General features: G+C 53.9%; 1 protein-coding gene across 2 annotated transcripts; it reads left to right on the forward strand.

Annotated features, from left to right (window-relative positions):
* The first annotated feature begins 344 nt into the window (after nt 1-344).
* On the forward strand, nt 345-17,820 carry LOC137222176 (H-2 class I histocompatibility antigen, Q10 alpha chain-like). Of its 2 annotated transcripts, XR_010942365.1 has the most exons (9): nt 345-689; nt 4,460-4,567; nt 9,667-9,927; nt 11,357-11,632; nt 14,352-14,621; nt 14,740-14,835; nt 15,161-15,193; nt 15,372-15,514; nt 17,145-17,820. XR_010942365.1 is itself a non-coding variant. In XM_067733019.1 (8 exons), the coding sequence occupies exons 2-8, from the start codon at nt 4,519-4,521 to the stop codon at nt 15,437-15,439; spliced, it is 1,053 nt and encodes a 350-aa protein (XP_067589120.1). In that variant the 5' UTR covers nt 345-689; nt 4,460-4,518; the 3' UTR covers nt 15,440-17,820. The 2 variants fall into 2 exon arrangements, 1 of the variants encoding a protein (XP_067589120.1); XM_067733019.1 differs by having other exon boundaries at nt 15,372-17,820.
* Nucleotides 17,821-20,580: the final 2,760 nt, after the last annotated feature.

Genomic DNA, 20,580 nt, shown 5'->3' on the forward strand with positions numbered 1-20,580 from the left:
CCAGATGGGGAAAATAACCTTTATTTTCACTAACTTCTAGCTGAAATTTAGCCATTCATCCCCTGATGAGTAGAGGTAGCAAAGCTCAGTGGTGTTAGCAGGACCGTTGCCTCGGTCCCAACAGAAACCACAGGTGTTTTCGTATCACATGACAGTTGTCTCAGACACCGCCCGACTTTCCAAATGGCTGTAACTTGAGCTTCACTGCCTGGTCTCGTGGTCTCGTTTCGTGAGGCAGGAAATAAGCATATGTGCTGTATTTCACAATTACCGCAAACAATTGGGTTTTTTTCATGTTTTCTTTTCCCGAGCCCACCAGAGGGCGCCATCAAGGACCTGCGGTTGGGCCCCAGGGTGCGTGCGGTGGAGCCGCAGCCAGAGCCCGGCCGGAGCCTGAACCTGAGCCAGGGTGGGGTCGCAGCTGCCGCGGCCCTGGGGCCACTGAGCGCTCTCCCGCCTGGACCCCGGCGAGGGACGCATCCTACGGTCGGACGGCGGCCGGCGTTGGCACAAGGCCCCTGCCCCACAGCTGAAGACGGACTCCACCGGGACCGGCACCCTGGGGCAGCGCGTGAGGCTGCCGATCAGGCGGCCGCAGAGTCCCGGGAGTGCGCGGGACCGGCGGTCGCCGCTGCCACCACCGCTGCTACTGCTGCTGCTGTCGGGACTGGTGCGGGAGGGCGCAGCAGGTAACCGGGCGGAGAGGTGTGGGAGCCGGGGCGGACCCCCAATCGTCCCCCAGCCTCGCGCCTGTGGCGGTGCTAGGGAGAGATCCACCAAGAACGCGGAAGCTATTCTGGGTTTGGGGGAGGGGGCCGGATGGTGAATCGGAGAGCTGATGCAAGATCGCAGGGGTCGCTGAGCCCCGGGCTAGGCAGGGCCCCTGTTTTGCCGCCTCCCATTTCAGACCCCTCATCGGACTGAGCGGTCAGGAGAGTGGGGACCCCGGGGGACCCAGCCGACGCCACAGCTTCCTGGGGGTCCCTTGGCCTCTCTGGAGGACGCCGCTCACGCTCAGTTCCCAGGGCTGGGTCCTCCAGGAAGGCCCTGGGGAAGCTCCGTGGAGGCAGGAACCTGAGCGCTGCCTGCACAGCCTCCGCCTGCTAGCTCGGCGAGGCACCTGCCCATCGCTATAGGTCTCCCTGGCTCCTTGGCGAGGTTCCCTCGGGTTGCCCGGGCAACTCCTTGTTGAGGTGGCGGGTGATGCGGAGCAACAAGGATTTTTCTGACCTAGCGGGGAATTTCCATCCTTTAGCCATTTCCGTTCTGCGCGCAGAACTGCAGGGCCGGACCTCCCCCGGGATTCCCGACGGCTCCCACCGAGCACCGCCCACCCTGACCGCACAGATGCCCGAAAGTTTATTAGCACAGGCGGGAAGTGTCCACCATCATGGCAGTAATAATAGCTGATGTCCTTTATTCCAGGCTCTGTTCCAAGGGCTTCACGTCCAAGAAGCCATTTCGGCTCTTAGAACACACAAAATTTACAATTTACAGATTTAAAATAGGGCCCAGAGTGGGCGCTAGGTGGCAGCACTGGGACCCAGAGTCGGAGTTCTTAGATTTTTTGTGTTTGGACCCTGTCTCAGAATGTTTTTAACACAAAAAATGAAATACATAGGATTCCAAAGGAACCCAGTTATGTTTTTATAAAGCTACTAAAAAATTTAAATAGAAATATAAGTTTGTGATATGTAATATATGTGCTTCTAAGTTAGCACATTAAAGGATGCATTAGATAGCAACAATTCCCAGAATTTGGAAGTAGTGAGGGTAAAGCATATTTCCAGGTGTCTGCAACAACGGTCACGTGATTCGAAAACATCTGTGGCTTCTATCAGAGACCAAAGCACAGGTTCGGCAAATCCTGCTGAGCTCTGTTGCCTCCATTCAGCATGGGAGAAAGGCCAAACTTCAGCTAGAGGTTAGTGAAAATAAAGAGGTTATTTTTTCCCTCCAAGTTGAGGCTCCTGAACGCAATAGGATGCATCTCCAGGAGGATTCAGCCCTCAGCTCCCCATGGGAAACACTTGAAGGAGAATCACCCTGGATGTCTGGGCAGGAGATCAGGGGAGAGAATGGAGCCAGAGATGGGGACGAGTTTGGCCAGTGTCCCTGGAACAGGGACCCCAGGGGAGTGGGGCTGTGAACCTGAAAACCAGGACTGGTTACACTGTGTCTCTGGGCCAAGACTGTAACCAGCCCTGGTTCTCAGGTTCACACAGCCCCTGAGGATCTTTCTTACAGCTCCCCCCAGGGGTGATACAGGGGCGCATAGGCGATTCCAGTTCTGCGTGGCAGGGATGGTCATGGGTGTGTGTGCATAGACCCTGTAGCCTTGTGAGGGGAATGGTCAAGGCTGGCCCAGGGGGACAGGTCCCCAAGCCAAGGAGGAGGGAAGGAATGGAGGGTGACCCTGGTGCGTGCCAAACTGTAGGAAAGAGATGGCACATGGCAGGGAGGTAGCTAGGCATCTCCAGCAAGGCCCCTCAAACACTCCTGGGTGCCAGGCTTTCCCTGCAGGAGGTGGGGAATGAAGAAGTGGATTTCAAGGGGCAGATGTCATGAGTCATGCAGCAGGGAGTTCTAAGCCTCATAGCAGCTTAGAATTGAATCCTATGACAAGGATTCAATTATTATCCCCATGGTAAAGATAGGGACCCTGAGGCTCAGAGAGGTTAACTGGCTACCCAGGGTCTCCCAGAGTCTCACGGCTCGTTAGAATTTGGGTTCCAGGCTGGCTCTGGAGCCCATGCTGCCTCAGGCAGAAGCTGAGGCAGGGAGTCCTGGCCCGGTGAGAGGAGATGGCAGAACTAATCCGTGGCCCTTGGGATCAAAGCTGTGAGAGACAGATTAAGTAGAGATAAATGATTACAAAGCTGGTTACTACAGCAAAGCTGGAATTAGGGCCTGGGGAGTGGGGGTGAGAGCAGGGTAAGGGCCGTACTCTTGGGTATCTGGCCTGGGCAACCAGGGGGCACTGAGACAGGAGCAGCATCAAGGGCAGGCTAGGGGAGGGACTGCAGAGGCCAGTCCTATAGAACTTCAAGGGCCATGACCACTGAGACTGCTTCTGGTCTCCCTCTTCCCTTTTCCACCCTCCTCCTCATGTGACTCTGCGTGCCCTTGTTACTCTGCCTCCCCCTTCCTGCACTCCATCTCAGGTTCATCCAAGCCAGGGATTCAGGGTCCCCTCCCTGCTGTCCACAGCCACACCCTTTCTGTGGCCCAGACCTTGCCCTTGAACTCCAGCCCATAGGACCTGACCCAATTTGGCCTCAAGGAGAAACTGAGGCACGAAGAGGCAATCTAGCCCTTTTTTTTCCTCCCCAGACTCATCTCTTGCATTTGTAGTCGTCCCTTGACCTTGGTTTTCCTGAACACACCACACTCTTTTTCATTCCAGGCATTCCCAGGTGCCAGTGCTTTTGCCTAGAGCAGTTCTCAAACCTTAGAATCACCCAGAGGGCTTGCTGAACTACAGAAAGCTAGGACCCACCCCCAGAGCTTCTGACTCAGTAGGGCTGGGGCCCAAGAATTTGCATTTCCCCAGGCGAGGCTGATGCAGCAAGTTCTGAAACTACACTAGACTCACACGAGCCCCAAATTTCCTTCCCTCCTCACGCACCCTACTGCCAGGTAACTCACACTGGTGAGGTCTCCTCCAGGTTTCAGCCTACAAGACCCCTGACCTCGGCACCCTCCTGCCCCAGGATGCCCCCGGCACCTGGTACTTCTGCTCCCCGACACTTGTCAGCCCCCACTGGCCTTACTGGATCTGCTTGTGTAATTGCTCGATTGTCCCCTTCCCTGCCAGACCTGAGCTCCCTGGGGGCTATGTCTGTCTCTCTGTCCCCACACACACCCCCACCTGGCTCAGTGCCTGGCTTGTAGTAGGTGCTCAATAGATGTTTGTCAAATGAGTAATATTGCAAGCGGAGAGAGGTCAGGGCTGGCACAGCTGAGCAGGTGGGCAGGGCAGAGCCAGGAGGACCTGGGCAGCACATGAGAATCACCTGGGAGTTTTCAACGCCCGCCAGTGTGCAGCCCTCCCTTACCCCCAAATCCACTAAATCCATATCAATGGCAGGATAGTCAAAGCAGCGTTGGGCAGCCGGATGGAGAACCTCTAGCAAAGCCCAGTCCTGGTTTCCCTCCTCTCTAAGTGGGAACAATCAAGACCTGCCTCACAGGAATGCAGGGAAAACACCACGAATCAATACTTGTAAAGCTCAGGAACCACGCCTGGCACCAAGGCCCAGACCTCAGCCCTGCTGGCTTTGTGCCTGGGTGCTGGGGGGAGCTTCCAGCCACTCCTGTGGCAAAGGCCCCACATCCCTCTTCCCTTTCAACGTGCCTCTCATCATCATTCCATACTGTCTCTCCCAGCAAACACAAGGATGCGTAGGATGTTTATACCTTGAGATTCATACTTCCCTTTTCCGTTTCTCCCTTGCAGAGAGTCCCTGGGGGCTGCCCTTGGTGGCCGATAGCCCGGCGGCCAGGGCAGAGGTGGTGATGGCAGAACTGGCACACCTGAAGTTGGAAAAGAAGCCATGGCCTACAGGTAAGATCGTGCCTATCTGCTGAACAAGGGGTAGGATGGTGGAGGCCAGGAGCCCCCAGTCTGCAGGAGGCCGTGTGCACAGTCTTGGAATCTAGTATACTGTCTTGGGGCGGGGGAACTCTGCCAGGGTAGAGGACACAGAGGCCAGAGCCTTTGGAGGGTGTCCCAGGGGATGAGACCTGACCTCCAGTGAGCTGGCCCCTCACTCAGTCATCTTTCCCCACCCCCGACTCCAGCTCTCTCCTTCCCACGGCCACCTCTCCCTTCAGAATAGGAAAGCTCTAAGACTAAGAAGATGAGGTCTCCATGCCTGTACTTCTTCCTTATTTTCATTATCTCACCAAATGCTCTAGCACTCTGGAGCAGGTCAGTTAATTGCACCCACTTACAGATGAGGACACCAAGGCTTGGAGCTGTGAAATAACTTCCTCATGGCCACACAGCTAGGAACTGGCAGTGCTACGTGGATTGTGGGGGAAGTGAGGCAGATGCACAAAAGTCTCCTGGGCAGAGTGGGAAAGGGGCTGGCCTCCACCCTCCTCCACCACAGTCAGAGGAGAAGGTAAAAGGCTGGGCCAAAGCGGGTGCAGGACTGCTCCTTGTTGGGGGCTGGCCAAATGGCCCAGTGACCAGGAAGTGGCAGTGGACGGGGTCGGGGGTGGGAAGCTGATGATACAAACAGGCCCTGAAGCAATGATGGGCATGTAGCCACTTCCTTAGGCCATGTCACAGCAGGAGCAGATCCCCCTGGATGCCTGCTGTGTGTCCCCCACTTCCTCCTGCCATGGTCCCACAGTGCGTGGCACTGACCCCCAGCCTGGCAGGTGGTATCGCCTCCAAAGCCAGGAGATGGCCTCCTTCGGCTTCTTTTGCCACACTCTGGGCTGCAGCCCAAGGCATGATGATCCCTCCTGGGCCCAGTTAGCAAGTGGGAGTCTAGTCCCAGCTGAGACGGTCCTCCTGGGGAAAAGATGGGAATAGGCAGGGTGTGAGCCCCTGCAGAGAGCCGGCTGGGCTCTCAAGACCATCTGGCAGGCAGAGCAGAGAGCAGTGGGATTTTCAGAGAGGAAGAGATGGCAGGCGCCTCCCTGGATACATGGGAGGCGGTATCTGGAAGTCAGCTGAGGGGGTCACAATCATGAACTTGCCCTAAAAGCAAGTCCTTGACTCTCAGGATGGGTACCAGATGCCAGGACGTAGGCCATGGTGAAGCAGTCCAGGGCAGAGCAGATGCCGGGAACCAGAGCCCTCGTGGCAGGGAGGGCTAGGCCAGAGGGCTATATCCAAGCCATTCCAGACACCATCTGGACAAGCCTGGGAAGGATTCAGAATTCAGCCCCTTCTTTCACCCCTACACCCACTACACTGAATCACACCACCATTTTATTTTTCCCCTGCATTCTTGCAGCAGCCTCAGAACACCCCAAGCATGCTCCTGCCTCAGGACCTTTGCACTGACTTTCCCCTCTGCAGACCTGGAATTCTGTCTCCCAGATCTTTACATGCTGGTTCCTTGAGTTCTTTAATAGTTTCCTTTCTGGGAAGGCCTTCCCTGCCCATTCTATCTAAAATTTTTAACTCCTCCCCTGATATTTTGTATATCTCTGCTTTATTTTTTTCCCTCAGCACTTATCACTATCCAGCCTACCATACATTTTACTCCTTTATCTTGCTTACCCTACATTCATGTAAGCTTCCTGACAGCAGGCACTTGGGGCTCTTTGGGTTATCCCAACATCCCCAGGGCCTCGGAGATAGCCAAACGGTAGGTGCTCAGAAAGTACTTGCTGAGTGGGGCGGCAGGGTGGGCCCTGCTGGGCCATATGATCTAGGCTGCCAGGATGAGCAGAGCTGAGCCGTCTTAAATTGCAGCCAGGATGGTGTCTTGGGAGGGCAGAGAGTGGAGAGATGCCATGGGGAGGGGTCTTCTCATGTGTCCCCAGCCACTCAGTGTCACCCAGAAGTGGGTTCAGAATCTGGGTGCGCAGTCTGTTCCTGCCTTTCACTACTGGTGTGAGCTTTGCAGGTGGCTTTGCCTCCCTGTGGCTCAGTTTCCCCATATGTCATAGATAGGTACAATAGTACCCTCCTGATAAAGTTGTTATGAGGGTGACCTGGCCAACATCTTATAAAGTGCTCAGGACAGGGCCAGCCCCTAAGTGCTTTAAAAGTGTTTCGTAAATTTTAAAAAATATATATATATATAGATCGACTTCCCTTCATTTTAACCAAAAATAACTGGCCACTAAAGCAGCTAACATTAATAAATAGTAACATTACATAGTAAGCAAGGTCGTGCACCTGCCCTAACAGAACGACCAGGTGTGTGTTGCTCCCTTTCCCACCAGGCCTGACCTCAGGATCGCTTGCTCTTTCCTGCATTTTCCGCACCTGGGGAAGAGCACATCCGTCCCTTCACGGCCTCTTTGCTTAGGTGATGGGAGCACCAGGGTTCCTGGGCCTCTACTTCTGTGTCCCTCAGTCTTTGGCACAGCTGTCAGAGGATGTCCTTGCTCCCAGATGGTGCATTCTCCTCCCTCTCTCTCTCCCTCCCCCCTCCACTACCCTCCCCCGGCCCCGGGACTCACTGGCCACCAAACCCTCAGGACCTAATGGGCTTCAGTCGAATACTATCTGTTTCCTGTAGCTGCTGTAACAGGTGACCACAGCTTGGGGGCTACAAGCTACACATGTCTTCTATTTCAGTTCTGGAGGTCAGAAGTCCAAAATGGGTTTCACTGGGCTGAAATCAAGGTGTTGGCAGGGCCGGCTCCCTAAAGAGGCTGTAACGGAGAATCTGTTTCCTTGCCTCTTCCAGCTTCTAGAGCTGCATTTCTTGGCACGTGGTGCCTTCCTGCATCTTTCTCTTCTCCATCTTCACATCACCTTCTCCTCTGACGTCATGGACTCTCCCTCCGCCTCCCTCTTCTAAGGACACATTAGGGCCCGCCTAGACAATCCAGGATAATCTCTCCATCTCAAGATCCTTAATTTCATCTGCAAAACTCCTGGTACCATATAAGGTAACATTCAAAGGTTCCAGGGATATCTTGGGGGGGCCATTATTCAGCCTATCACACTATGCTTCCTGAGCTGTGGAGACAGAGGCAGGACAGGAAGCCCAGCTGGCATGGCTTCCTCACCACCCAGGAGGCCAGCAGCTACCCAAAGACACAGGATCTTTGCCCTCCCTCACTTCCAGGGCAGGTAGAGCTGCTGCAGATCAGAGCCAAGGAGTGGGTGGGTCACCTTGACACAGAGAAACCGTAGCCTCTGTTCTCCCCAACGCCTTTGTGCCTGTTCACAGCTGCCAGCACAGGAGCACACCACACTGATCTTAACTCAATGGTGTGCAAGCAAACAGCACCGTGAGAGAGACTCCAGGCATTTCCCAGGAGGCCCACACCAGCCCAGACCCGATGTTAACCCTTCACTCAAACACTCTTAACATGGACCCCTCTTGCCTCCCATGAGGAGGTTTCTCCAGCCGTGAGAAGAGAACACCTCTTTCCTCAGCTTAGAAAAAGGCAGCGAACCCTGGGGAGAGAATATGGGCTGCCCTCTTTCTAGTGCATGCCTTTGAGTGCTATACGTGGCCTCCCCTGGACCTCGGTTCCTTTATCTGAAAAATGGGGCCAACCACACTGACCTCTTAGGTTTATTGTAAAGATCAACTGAGATAGTGAGTGAGGAGCCGTTAAACCAGTGCACACAGTGGTCATTCCAAAAATGGCAGCTGTGATTATTGTCACTGCCATTCATGTTCTTATTTTTTGTCCAGTTCAACAAAGGCCAGAAGTAAGTGCTCACTGTGTGCCAGCTGTGCTGCTAGGCCCTGGGGAAACAGCGATGACAGAGTCAGATGTATTGCCCACCCTCATGGAGTCCACAGTTTCACAGGGAGCACAGGACACTATTGAGACCCCTCTGAGGGACATCAGGCTGAAATCAGGAGGACTTCCTGGAGGAGGGGACACCTTACTACAACCTGAGGAATGAGGAAACTGGCTGAGAGAAAACAGAGAGGGGAGTGCAGCAGGTGCAGAGGGCCTGGGCGGAGTTTGGTGTAGCCTGAAATAACAAGAAGGCAGTAAAAAAAAGAGCTGTGAGTGGGGAGATGTGTTTGACTTCTCCTTTCTCACTTGAATGTTCAACCATTGAGCACCTACTGTGTGCCAGAAGCTAATCTAGGTGCTGGGGAAACAGAGCAATCCATACAGGAATCGCTGCCCTTAGGGAGCTGACGTGGCAGAGGAGAGACGGACCATTAACAAGACAAACAAAGTGCATATTCTCTAGGAAGTGTAGTGCTATGGAGAAAAATAACAGAGACAGGAGTGTTGAGGGGTAAAAACTTCTGAGCAAGAAGTTTTTTAAAAATTAGGTAAGAGAGTAAGCCAGGGATATCTCTGAGAAATGTGGCCTGCGTTTCTTAAGATACAGCATTTGTTTTAATAGCTTGAGTCAGGACTGGCTGCTAAGTAGATTTCATCTCCAGCACCAAGTTTAACTGATGAGTTGGCGCTTTTGGAGACATAGTAGAGGGGCAGCATTTGGACTCAAAGAGAAAAGAGATTGACTAGTAACGTCTGCTGTGGGAGCAGGAGGGAGTGGGGAATGGAGTCAAGATGCCACCAGCTTGGCGGCAGTGATTCAAGCTAAGAATGATGGCCAACCTTTCCCAGGTATGTCTGGGCAATGAATAATTCCACATAAATTAAGCTTCCAAACAACCAACTCTTAAAAAGAAATATTTTTAATTTGAAATGGGAAACCAGAAAATCATACTTATTAGAGATGAGTATAAAGTATGAGTAAGTAGGCCCTGAGTGAAGAGCTGAGAAACTTTCTGGGAAGAAAATCCATAAGCCTTAATGCATGAACTTTGTTCTCAGTGTTTGACTGATTCTGTCTATATTTAAACTCTTTGGATGCCCTTATTTTTTCCACTGAAATTCCCAGTTCTTGCTGATAACGAATTCTCTGGATACGTTTCCACTGCCAACCCTACCCAGCACACTGACCACCCTCCCCCGACCCCCACCCAGTGCAGACCCAGGCAGTCCATGTGAGCCTGAGACCAGCCTGTGTTTCCACAGGGACACACTCGCTCCACTACTACTACCTGACCCTATCAGAGCCAGGCCCAAGCCTCCCTAAGTTTCTGGCTGTAGGCTACGTGGACGACCAGCCCTTCATCCGGTTTGACAGTCGTGTGGGCAAGGCTGAGCCCCAGGCCCCGTGGATGACGCCGATGGATGCCCAGTACTGGGAGACGGAGACCAGGAAGCAGGAGAAATGGGCGGAGGTGCAGCAGGTGGAGATGTGGACGGTGATGGGCTACCACAACCACAGCAGCGGTGCGTTGGGCGGACTCCCCATGCTTCACGCTCTGCACACTGACCCTCGAGGCAGCCATGCCCGTCATAGGGTGTGGGACAAGCTTCTGATACTTGGCTCTTCTCAGTCTCCTTCCCCCACAGCCAAGCAGGGGCCTCAGGGCCTCAGAATCAGGGCTTCAGCAGCCAGCCCACAGGCCAGTGCAGCAGGCCTCCACAGGAGCAGAGGGCCCACGATAGCTCCCCCTCTCCCCTTGGCTACCCAGGGTTCTGGACCTCAGCAGACTGGGAGAGGCTTTTCCCTGCCTCACGTACCACCCTCAAATCACGCCTTCCCACCCAGGTCCTCAAGATGCCATCTCAGCTTCCCCATCTCAGCAGCAGCAAGCTTACAGCTACCACCAAGGCTGCTGCTAATTCTCAAGAAAGTGCTTATGGAGCACAGCTCGTTCACACAATACCCTCCTGCTCTGTGGCCAGACACACCCAAATGACCAAACTAAAAGCCTCGGGTCCCCAGAGGCCTCAGAAAGAGTAGATATAGGGCTTCCCTGGTGGCGCAGTGGTTGAGAGTCCTCCTGCCGATGCAGGGAAAACGGGTTCGTGCCCCGGTCCGGGAAGATCCCATATGCCGCGGAGCGGCTGGGCCCGTGAGCCATGGCCGCTGAGCCTGCGCGTCCGGAGCCTGTGCTCCGCAACGGGAGAGGCCACAGCAGTGAGAGGCCCGCGTATCGCAAAAAAAAGAGAAAGAGTAGATATAAAGGACTGAGCCTGGGAAGGGCTGTGCACCAGCCCAGGGCCCCCGGGATAAGCATGGCATGACGTAGTCTTAGCACTGAGGACATTATACACCCATAAGTAGTGTGGGATATGAAATAAGGATGTGTCTAAATATGAACTTGAGTGTTCATCCCACATGAGAGGCCCAGCAGGTTTCTCAGCCCAGGCTGCTTATCAAAATTACTTGGGAGATTTTTTTAAATAAACTTATTTATTTTATTTATTTATTTTTGGCTGCATTGGGTCTTCGGTTCTGCACGTGGGCTTTCTCTAGTTGTGGCGAGCGGGGGCTACTCTTCGCTGCGGTGCGTGGGCTTCTCTGCGGTGGCTCCTCTTGTTGCAGAGCACGGGCTCTAGGCGCACGGGCTTCAGTAGTTGTGGCGCATGGGCTCTGGAGTGCAGGCTCAATAGTTGTGCTCGGGCTTAGTTGCTCCATGGCATGTGGGATCTTCCCAGACCAGGGCTAGAACCCGTGTCCCCTGCATTGGCAGACGGATTTTTAACCACTGCGCCACAGGGAAGCCCCCGTTTTTGTTTTTGTTCTTTAAATGCTGACACCCTGTCCCTCCACCCTTTGGAGTCCCCTCTGGGTGGTGGGCTTCTCCGTGCCTCTCAGGGACTTGACACCCCCGGCCACCACTAACCAAAGTCTTCTTACCTGCACACACAGGGATGCACAGTACTCAGCGCATGTTCGGCTGTGAGATCCAGGAAGACGGCCGCTACAGGGGCTTCTGGCAGTTTGGCTACGATGGGCAGGACCACCTGTCGCTGGACCTGGAAACCCTGAGCTGGGTGTCAGCTGAACCCGTGGCCATGCGGACCAAGCACTGGTGGGAGACAGAGCGCTGCTACGCAGAGTACGACAAGGCCTACCTGGAAGGCCCCTGCCTTGCCTCTCTGCACAGATACCTGGAGCTGGGAGGCCAGAGATTCAGCCGGAGAGGTAAGGCCCACCCTGTGGCAATGCAGAATGGCCCCATGCTCCCATTCTCGAGAGCCATCCCATTTGACAGAGAAGCCTTTGGGTGGGGGGGTGAGGAAGCAGGCAGTGTCCCCCTGGCTCAGACAAGCCCACTGGGACCCAGAAAGATGGCCAGCTAGCCAACAGCTTTTTCCTGCAGAGGAGGAAGAAAGCCCAGACCACAGGCCTTCAAGTGAGGTGGAGTGGGGAGTTGTGGAGCCTCCCCTGTCCCAGTGTGGTCTTGGAGAATAAACCCCCTTTTTCTGGGCCTCATTTTGTTCATCCACAGAGCGAGTGGGTTAAAGTAGGTGCTCATAAAATCCTTTTGGGGTTTAACATCCTTTGGCTCTGCTCCTTGGGAAACAGACCCCAGGCCCCAGGGTCTGCATCCCTCACCACTCCCTGGACCACTGGGGACTGCCGGGGAAACTGAAGCCCTCTGCCCCTCTCCTCCCTCATACCCCTCATGCTAAACATGCTCCCCAGACTCCAGGTGCATCGCAAACTTCTCCTGAACCCAGTCAGCAGGGCTGGAGACACAAGGGCTGGGATGGACACTAGGGAAGGTGGGTGCTTTGGGGTGCCGAGGGTGAAAGCCTCGCGGCTGTGGTGGTCAGGGAAGCTGCTGGGGGTGGGGCTGATCAGAGCACCCAGCACACCGTGATGTCTGGTGATTGAGCAGTGGGATGTGAATCAGTTGAGGTAATGGGGAGGATATTCCGCAAAGGGAGGCCAGGACAGGTAACATCAGGAGCAGAAGATGTGATTATGAGAGCAGAGCGTGGTGGTTCAGGGCTCAGGCACTGGAGCCTAGCCTCTAGATACACAGCTCAGCTCCAGGATTTGCTGGCTGTGTGACCTTGGGCAAGTTACTTGCCCTCTCTGTGCCTCAGTTTCCTCGTCAGTATCATGAGGGTGGCAATAATACCTGCTGCCTCCCCAAAGCAAACATATTGGTGTGCGTTAAGTAAGTAGTGTGGAACTCTCATTCAGCACCAGGTGTTGTCTTCTGTCCTTCACCTGGTAGATTAGTCAGGATTCTCCACAGAAACAGAACCCACAGGATGCATAGAGAGAGGAAAAAAGAGATGTGTTCTAAGGAGTTGGGTCACATGACTATGGAGGTAGAGAAGTTCCAAGATCTGCGGTCAGGAAGCTGGAGACCCAGGAAGAGCTGATGTTGCAGTTCCAGTCTGAGACCAAAGGCCTGAGAACCGGGAGAACCAATGTGTAGTTCCAGTCCGAATGCTGGAAAGTTCGAGACCCAAGAAGAGTCAGTGTTTCTTTTTTTTTTTTTTTTTTTTTTTTTTGCGGTACGCGGGCCTCTCACTGCTGTGGCCTCTCCCGTTGCGGAGCTCAGGCTCCAGACGCGCAGGCTCAGCAGCCATGGCTTGTGGGACGCCGCCAGGAAGGAGCTGGATTCTTGGTCCAGAGGAAGGCAAAATTACATTGTTGCATCTTGCTTGCACTACCCGGGAGTGCCGCGTAAGGCGCCACGCGTGCATCCCGTGGATTGTAGGCGTAGCAATATATTGTCACATGTACTGACACACACCAATCCAGGGCTGTTGTGTGGACCTTCTGGCCAGTATAAAGCCTGCCATATTCTGCTGCGTAGGGTCTTCCTTCCATCTTTCTTCAACCAAGCTGTGCTCCAATAAAGTGTGATACGAGAAGAATCTTGCGTGTGGCGGCTCGTTATTCTGCTGGTCGGAAACGGCCCGCTGCAATGGCTCACGGGCCCAGCCGCTCCGCGGCACGTGGGATCTTCCCGGACCGGGGCACGAACCCACGTCCCCGGCATCGGCAGGCGGACTCTCAACCACTGCGCCACCAGGGAAGCCCAGTGTTTCATTTTTTGAGTCTCAAGGCAGGAGAGACCCGTGTTCCAGCTCAGTAGTAAGGCTAGAGGAGCTCCCTATTACTCAGCCTCCTTGTCCCGTTCAGATCTTCAGCTCAGTGAATGGGCTCACGCACACTGCAGAAGGCAATCTGCTTTACTGAGTCCACTGATTCAAATGTTAATACCACCCAGAAACACCATCACACACCCAGAAAGATGTTTGACCAAATGCTTGGGCATCCCGTGGACCAGGGAAGTGGATACAGAAAATGAACTATCACCCCTGAATTACGTCATTTGGAACTCGAACTCTGAGCGGAAGGAATGATGAAGGAAGGCCCTGAGTGCTGGCAGAGGGCTGTGGACCAGAGTCAGACTGGGCTTCATGGCCAGGATGTCCAGCTCCGGAGCCCACAGTCATAACCATTCTCATTATAGGGTCAGAGAAGTATCATCCTTCTTGCCCTCACTTAACAAAGTCTTATTAGGCACCTCCTGTATGCAGGAAGTCACAGGGGGAAGTATGTCAAGCCTCTGAGAAAACCCTAGAGTCTCTGTAGGGAGAAGGGGGAGGGTCAGTCTAGGGCCCAACAGCCCCACCCAGGACCCTCCTTGGAGGTTGGGGGCAGGAGGTCATATCCCCCTCATGGAAGTTCCCGGGACAGTGCCCTTCTGGAATGGTGGGCAGTGGGTTGTCCCTGCTTGCAGCAGTAATTGGGTGCCTTCCCCGGAGAGAGACCCTGTCCCTATTTCCTTGTCCTCCACCCTGGAGGATGCGGGAGGAGCCCGGGATTAAGCATGAGGGATGGCCAGAGCGCAGGCACTCAGCAGCCTTCCTCACTCCCCCTCTCCCTGCAGAGCCACCCACAGTGCGGATAACAGAGCACTCGGCCAAGGATGGCGGCACCATCCTGAGGTGCTGGGCCCTGGGCTTCTATCCACACAACATCTTGCTGAGCTGGTGGCTGGGGGAGAAGGAACTGGACTCCGAGTGTGCGGAGACACGCCCCAGTGGGGACGGCACCTATCAGACGTGGGCGGCTGTGTGGGTGCCAGCGGGGAAGAAGGCCCAGTACACCTGCCGCGTGCAGCACTCCAGCCTGAACCACACGCTCACTGTGTCCTGGGGTGAGGAGCTGGGGCTTGGCCCGGAGCGGGTGAGGAGGGGCTGGGGAGGGGCCAGGGCACCTGGAGACAGTCCCATGGACTGGGGGTGGGGGGGCCCCTTTTCTCTGTCTTTTCTTAGAGTCCTCTCATCCTGGACTTACTGCTGTGGTTATCTCCCTCATCCTGGTCTTGCTGGTGGTTGTTGGTGGTGTGACCTTGACCAAGTGCATTCAAGGTAGGTGGGGAAGAAACAAAGGAGTGGGAGGCCCTCTGGCTGGTCCAGCCTTATGGGGAAGAATGCTGTGCTCCCATCCCTGCAGCTAGAACTGTTCCCTCCTGGGGAGCAGCAACTACTGCTGAGGTCCTGCCCCCTGTCCCCCACCTGTGGAAAAGCCCAAACGTCCCCACCCCACAGCTGCACACCACCCCGAGGACCCTGCAGATCCCACAGTCAGGGGACACCACTGGGCCTGACTTTGGGAAGGGCCCAGAGCGGGAGCGGGAGGGAGAAGGTGGGGACACACCACCCACCTCCTCTCTTGTGTTCTCTTTCCCCACAGCCAGAAATAAGGAATCTTACGAGCAAGCCTCAGGTGACTGTGGGGTGGACCGGTTGGGGAGAGGAAGCCCCAGGTGTTCTCAAGCATGGCGGGGATGCCTTGGAACTCAGGATGGGGGCGGGGCATGGGGTGGGTGCTTTCCCTGGCCTCAGCCTCCTGCCCCATCCCACCAACCCGGAGCCGGGGTCACCTCCCTCCTTTCTCCCTGCAGGTGGAGAGGACCCCCATAATTCCCAAAGCCCAGCAAGAGCAGGGGCTACTCCACTCATCTGCTGCTGAAGGTCACCGTCACAGATCAAGGAGGTGTTTTGTGGGGTGTTTGGGGACCTGAAGGCCCCCGGCACTGGCTGGCTGGTATGAAATCTGACTGTGAAGGGCCCACCCCACCCCGGAACTGAGGCGTCCTCACCCCTAACAGTCTTGTTACAAGTGGTCTGTGCCACTAGGATGGCTTTGCCATCTTCCTGAAGTCCTTTTAAAAGTCTAATTATTTCCTGTTCCGGGGACGGGGAGAAGGGCAGTAGTAATTCCTCAGATTGTTTTACACGTGACAGTTTGCAGAATGGTTTCATGTTAAGTGTAAATCCCACTTGAGCTTCTCAGGCACCCTGTGAGAGTTTGGCTATGTTATTCTCATTCCCACTTCCCGAACGTGAAAACCAAGGGTCTGGGCAGTCAGGGAAGAACCAGAACAATAGTCAAAGAGTTACAGGGGCAGCATCCTTCATGCACCTGCTAGCGTCAGCAAGAAATGGCTGAATGCCTGCCTCATTTATAAGCGTGTTCTTTTATGTATGTCTGATCCGCTTTTGGGAAGATTCGAGTGTTGGGGCTGTGAGGGTGTAGGGGAGGCGGCAAGGGTGGGAACATGTGTATGTGAGGGTGTGTGGGTGTGTATGTGTGAGGGCGAGAGGATATAGGGTGTATGTGAGGGTGAGTGTGTATGTGGTGTGTGGGTGTCCTTGTGTATATGAGGAGAAGCTCAGAGAGACAGGTGCCTGGGGGCCTGTTCGTTGGTCCCAGGCAGCTGGAGGATGAGAAACAACACAGGCCATATTTTCCATTATTTCCTGTCCTTTTGAATGATTTGAATTTTTGCAATAAGCACGTGTTACTGTTACAATAAGGGAAAGACCCCTTTTCGCTGTGTCCTGTGGAAATGCTTGTGAAGGATATGTCTGGAGAAGGCCCAGCCTCACCTTTGCATCTTCAGTGGACCAGAAACCCCATGTCTCCTCTGTGAACAAGAATCCAGTCTCACGGCCATTTGATGTGCTAAGGGGCTGGGACTCCAGAGCCCTGGCAGAGAGAGGGAGTGCTCACAAAGGACACAAGGCCAGACCCCTCCCAGGGCACCCTCTGCCTCCCCTTCAGCTGACCCCAAGGTGTGACAGAGCCTCCTGTGGGGACTTTTGAAACCTCCGTGTCTGCAGCCCTGGGAGGCTCCGAGCCTGAGGATGTGAACGACTGTAATACTAGAAAAAGATTCAGCCTGCCCTGGTGGCCTGCAGGACCTCAACAGTGAGCTTGTAATTATCAGATTGTCCTGAAGACGTGTCTTAAATGTCTGTCTTTCTCAGTGATGTTGTCATGTTCCATATATGCTGAGCAAACCACATACTAAGAAGGGTTCTGAGCACTGTACTGTATACTAAGCTGTTTAATCCTCAAAGCACACCTGTGCGGGAAAATTAATACTCCTGTGCTACAGGTGAAGAAACTGAGGCCCAGGGTCCCGCAGCTGGTTCATGCCAGAGCTGGGATGTGAGGCCAGGTAGTCTGGCCACTGCACCAAAAGTCTCAATGACAACTGTGCTGTTCTGTAAATAGGCAAGCAAGTATAGGTCTGCAATCCCTTATCTGCAATTCTGAAATCCAAAAAAAACACCAAAAGCCAGAAGTTTCTTCCTAACTTTGTCATCATAACCTGACCTGGGGGACTTTCCTGGTGGTCCAGTGGTTAAGAATCTGCCTTCCAATGCAGGGGACATAGGCTCAATTCCCGGTCGGGGAACGAAGATCCCACATGCCGCGGGGCAACTAAGCCCATGAGCCGCAACTACTGAGACCGTGTGCCACAATTAGAGAGCCTGTGCACCACAACTACTGAGTCTGCTCACTCTGGAACCTGCCCACCACAACTAGAGAGAAGCCTGTGTGCCACGAGGAAAGATCCCGTGTGCCGCAACTAAGACCCAACGCAGCCAAAAATAAATAAATAAATATTAAACTAAAACTAAAAAAAAAAAAAAAACTGACCTGGGAGAGAGGTGGGAGGAAAAACAAACAAACAAAAAACCTTAAAGTGAAGTCAGGTTCTGTGCTTCCACTGCAGGGGGCGTGGGTTGGATCCCTGGTCGGGAAACTAAGATCCCATATGTCGTGCGGTGTGGCCCAAAAAAAAGTGTTATTCATGCTCATTTATTCTTCTAGTGCGCCTTTTCACAATTTTCCACAGAAATATTGATCTGGGGGATTATGGGGCGTCACCCCAGACCCCTCTGGTAGTATTATGTAATATTCAGCATCCATACCTGGGTAGCTTTCTAAAGCCCAAAGAATTCTAAATTCTGAAATACATCTGGCCCTAAGGGTTTCGGGTAAGAGATTATGGACCTGTATTAATAAGGTTTTGCAGCAATAAACATGTTTTATTTTTACAGTTGTCTGACTGGTGAGACAAGTTAGGAAACAGGGCAGGTCTGACCCCTACGGATAAGAGGCACAAGTGCCCAGGTGGACCCTCAAGGTTCCCTCAGCCCTGGATGCACTTAGGTCCTCCTGAGCAGAAGTGAAACATTCTTCCCTGGGGAAGGGGTAGAGGCAGAGTGTGTTTGGGGAGAAGCAGATTGGAGGAGGCTTCTGGCCAGTCATTCTCTCTTTGAATTGGTACAGCTGTGTCACCTTTCTGTACCCTACACATATCGCCAAGGCTTCAGGCTCCTCTACACACCTCCCAGACCCACCTGCCCAGCCAAGTGTAGACCTTAGACTGGCAATTTGCATGGCTTCTTTGACACAAGGGCATTGAATATTCAAGAGGGTCCGGCTTCTATAAGTGCAAGCCCTGGGCAGAATGGGCCGGAAGTTCCCGTCCAGTTCTGTGCTTCTCTGTGTCTAGGACCCTGAATACCTCTGGGGCCGCGGGATTATAGGACCATCCCTCCAGATGAGGAAAAGGGGCAGAGAGGCCATGGACTAGAACAGTCCCACAACAGCCCCTACAGGACAGTAGCAGGGCCCCAGGCACCTGCCACCCAAAGGCTACAGTTATTTCGCTCTTCCATTAGCCTCACTGGCTACTTGGTTTAGAAACTACCAGAGGGCAAAGGCCGAGCAGTCAATATCTGTCCTGGATATCCATCAGCAAACCCTAGTTTTTGCGCCTCGCGGCCTTTTCCTGCTGGCTTTCCTCACCCTCTGTCCACTCGGCCTCCTGCCTTCTCACCAGAACACGACATCTGCAAGACCTGGAGCTCCGGGACCAGGGGACTGGTAGACGGAAGTGCCTGAGGTGAAGGGACAGCCGCTACGCCTACCCTGGCCTGGGGGCCCTTCCTCCCCCTTCCTGAGTCCTACTAAGCCTTCCCTGCTGAAGCAGCCCGCACCGCAACTTCGCACCCCAGGCAGAACCTACCAGCCTTTATGCTGCCAATGGCGCCACCGTCCTGACGTTCAGGAAGTGTCTGCTCCATAACTGGGTTATGAGATCCTCGGCAACTGAGCAACTGCAACTGTATTTTGTTTTAATCATATTTCCCTTAGAGGCTAGTTCAGTGTTTTGCCCATGGAACCATAAAATACATTTTAGGGGAAAGAACCAAAAAGTATATAAAAATAAAAAATAAAATAAGAGATTTAAGACCTAAAGGGATCCTAAAGCATCTCTAGGAGCCCCTGATAATTTGACACTCTCACTAACTACCCCACCCCGTCATGCGACTCCCCTCTGCTGAGGTCTTGAGGCCTCTCACATTAGAGTCCTTCCTGTCCAGGCTGTGAGCTCTCTCAAGTGTGTCTCTCTCTTACCTCCCACCCCCTCCCCAACACAGATTGGTCTAAGTCTGGTGCACCTGCAAAAACGGAAGCAAAGGCAGATGCTTCAACTAGCACCCGCCAGCCAGGTAGGAAGTGAACCTAGGGGTCCTGAGTCTGATTCCACAGAGGAAGGAACAGGCCCAGAGAGCATGGCCGTTTCCCCTAACCCAGGCTTTACTCCACCCTCATTTTTGTTTCTCTGCTTAGTAGCAGCTTGTCAGTGGTTTCAACCAAAGTCCGGGGCTATGGGCCCAACTGGACCAGCCAGGATGCCGGCCTCTCTCCTGGGTTCCTTCCTCAGCCACCCCTACCAGGTGAGAAACTTGTCAGCAGGGCACTGACTTTGCGTCCTGAGGGTACTGCCACAGACCTCTCCTGGGAACTGCTTCCCTCTGTCAGCCAGACCGGGCTGGCTGGGGCTCAGAATTGTGGGATCTCCACCCGAAGACCCACCCCTCGCTCACCCTGTGGGCAGAGTCCAGACTTCAAGGCCTCAGGCCACCCTGATATCCTCTGCACCCCCCTTTGCACAAATCTCACATGCTGACCACTCAACTCAGGAGTCCTGTCCCAAACCACAACTTTTCAGGGGCCACTACATTCAGAGCAGAATCTCTGGCTGCTCAGTGTGGCCTGGTGCTTTGTGATTATGTGTCAAATGAATGAAGGAATTCATGAATGAATAATAATGAATCATGGGTATTCAGTGAATGCCATTAGAATCCAAACTCGCCGAATGGCAAGCCTTTCTTACAAGCCATCTTCGATGCAGCCTCACTCCCCCAGTTACCCTCACTGTCCCAGCCATGCCTGCCCTCCCCCAAGGCCTTCCAGAACCCTGGAGACCTGGCCATCCCTGCCATGAGTACCATGATGAATAATGCAGGACGTATCCAGGGAGCCAGGGCCTGGCCAGATGGGAACATACGACAAAGGCCAACCGGAAGGCCCAGCCCTGGGCTGGTTGTTTTTTTCTCCTCTAATTTCTTAGCCCCTCCAGGCACCTTTGCTCCACAGTGACAGAGCCAGGACAGGGAAGAGACCCAGGAAGCCAGAGCTATCTGCACTGCAGCAGGGGCAGAGGAGAAGCTGGGCCTGAGTTTAAGGAAAAGCAAGGCTGACCCACTGGTCATACTCACTCTGTCCAGCCAGGACCTCTGGAATCTGACTGGGAGGAGAGAGTGCTAGGATGCTGGGGACGAGCCCGCGTCTTGAACCCAGAGGGGAGAAACAAGCCAGAATTGTAACATCAGAAGGCATTCTGGAGGTCCTCCATTCCAGCCTCCTAGCACAGGGGTCAGTAAACTTTTCCTGTAAAGTGTCAGATAGTAGATATTTTGGACTTTTGTGGCCACATACAGTCTCTGTCCTAATATTCACCT

This window comes from Pseudorca crassidens, chromosome 3, assembly GCF_039906515.1.
Source record: "Pseudorca crassidens isolate mPseCra1 chromosome 3, mPseCra1.hap1, whole genome shotgun sequence".
NCBI lineage: Eukaryota > Metazoa > Chordata > Mammalia > Artiodactyla > Delphinidae > Pseudorca > Pseudorca crassidens.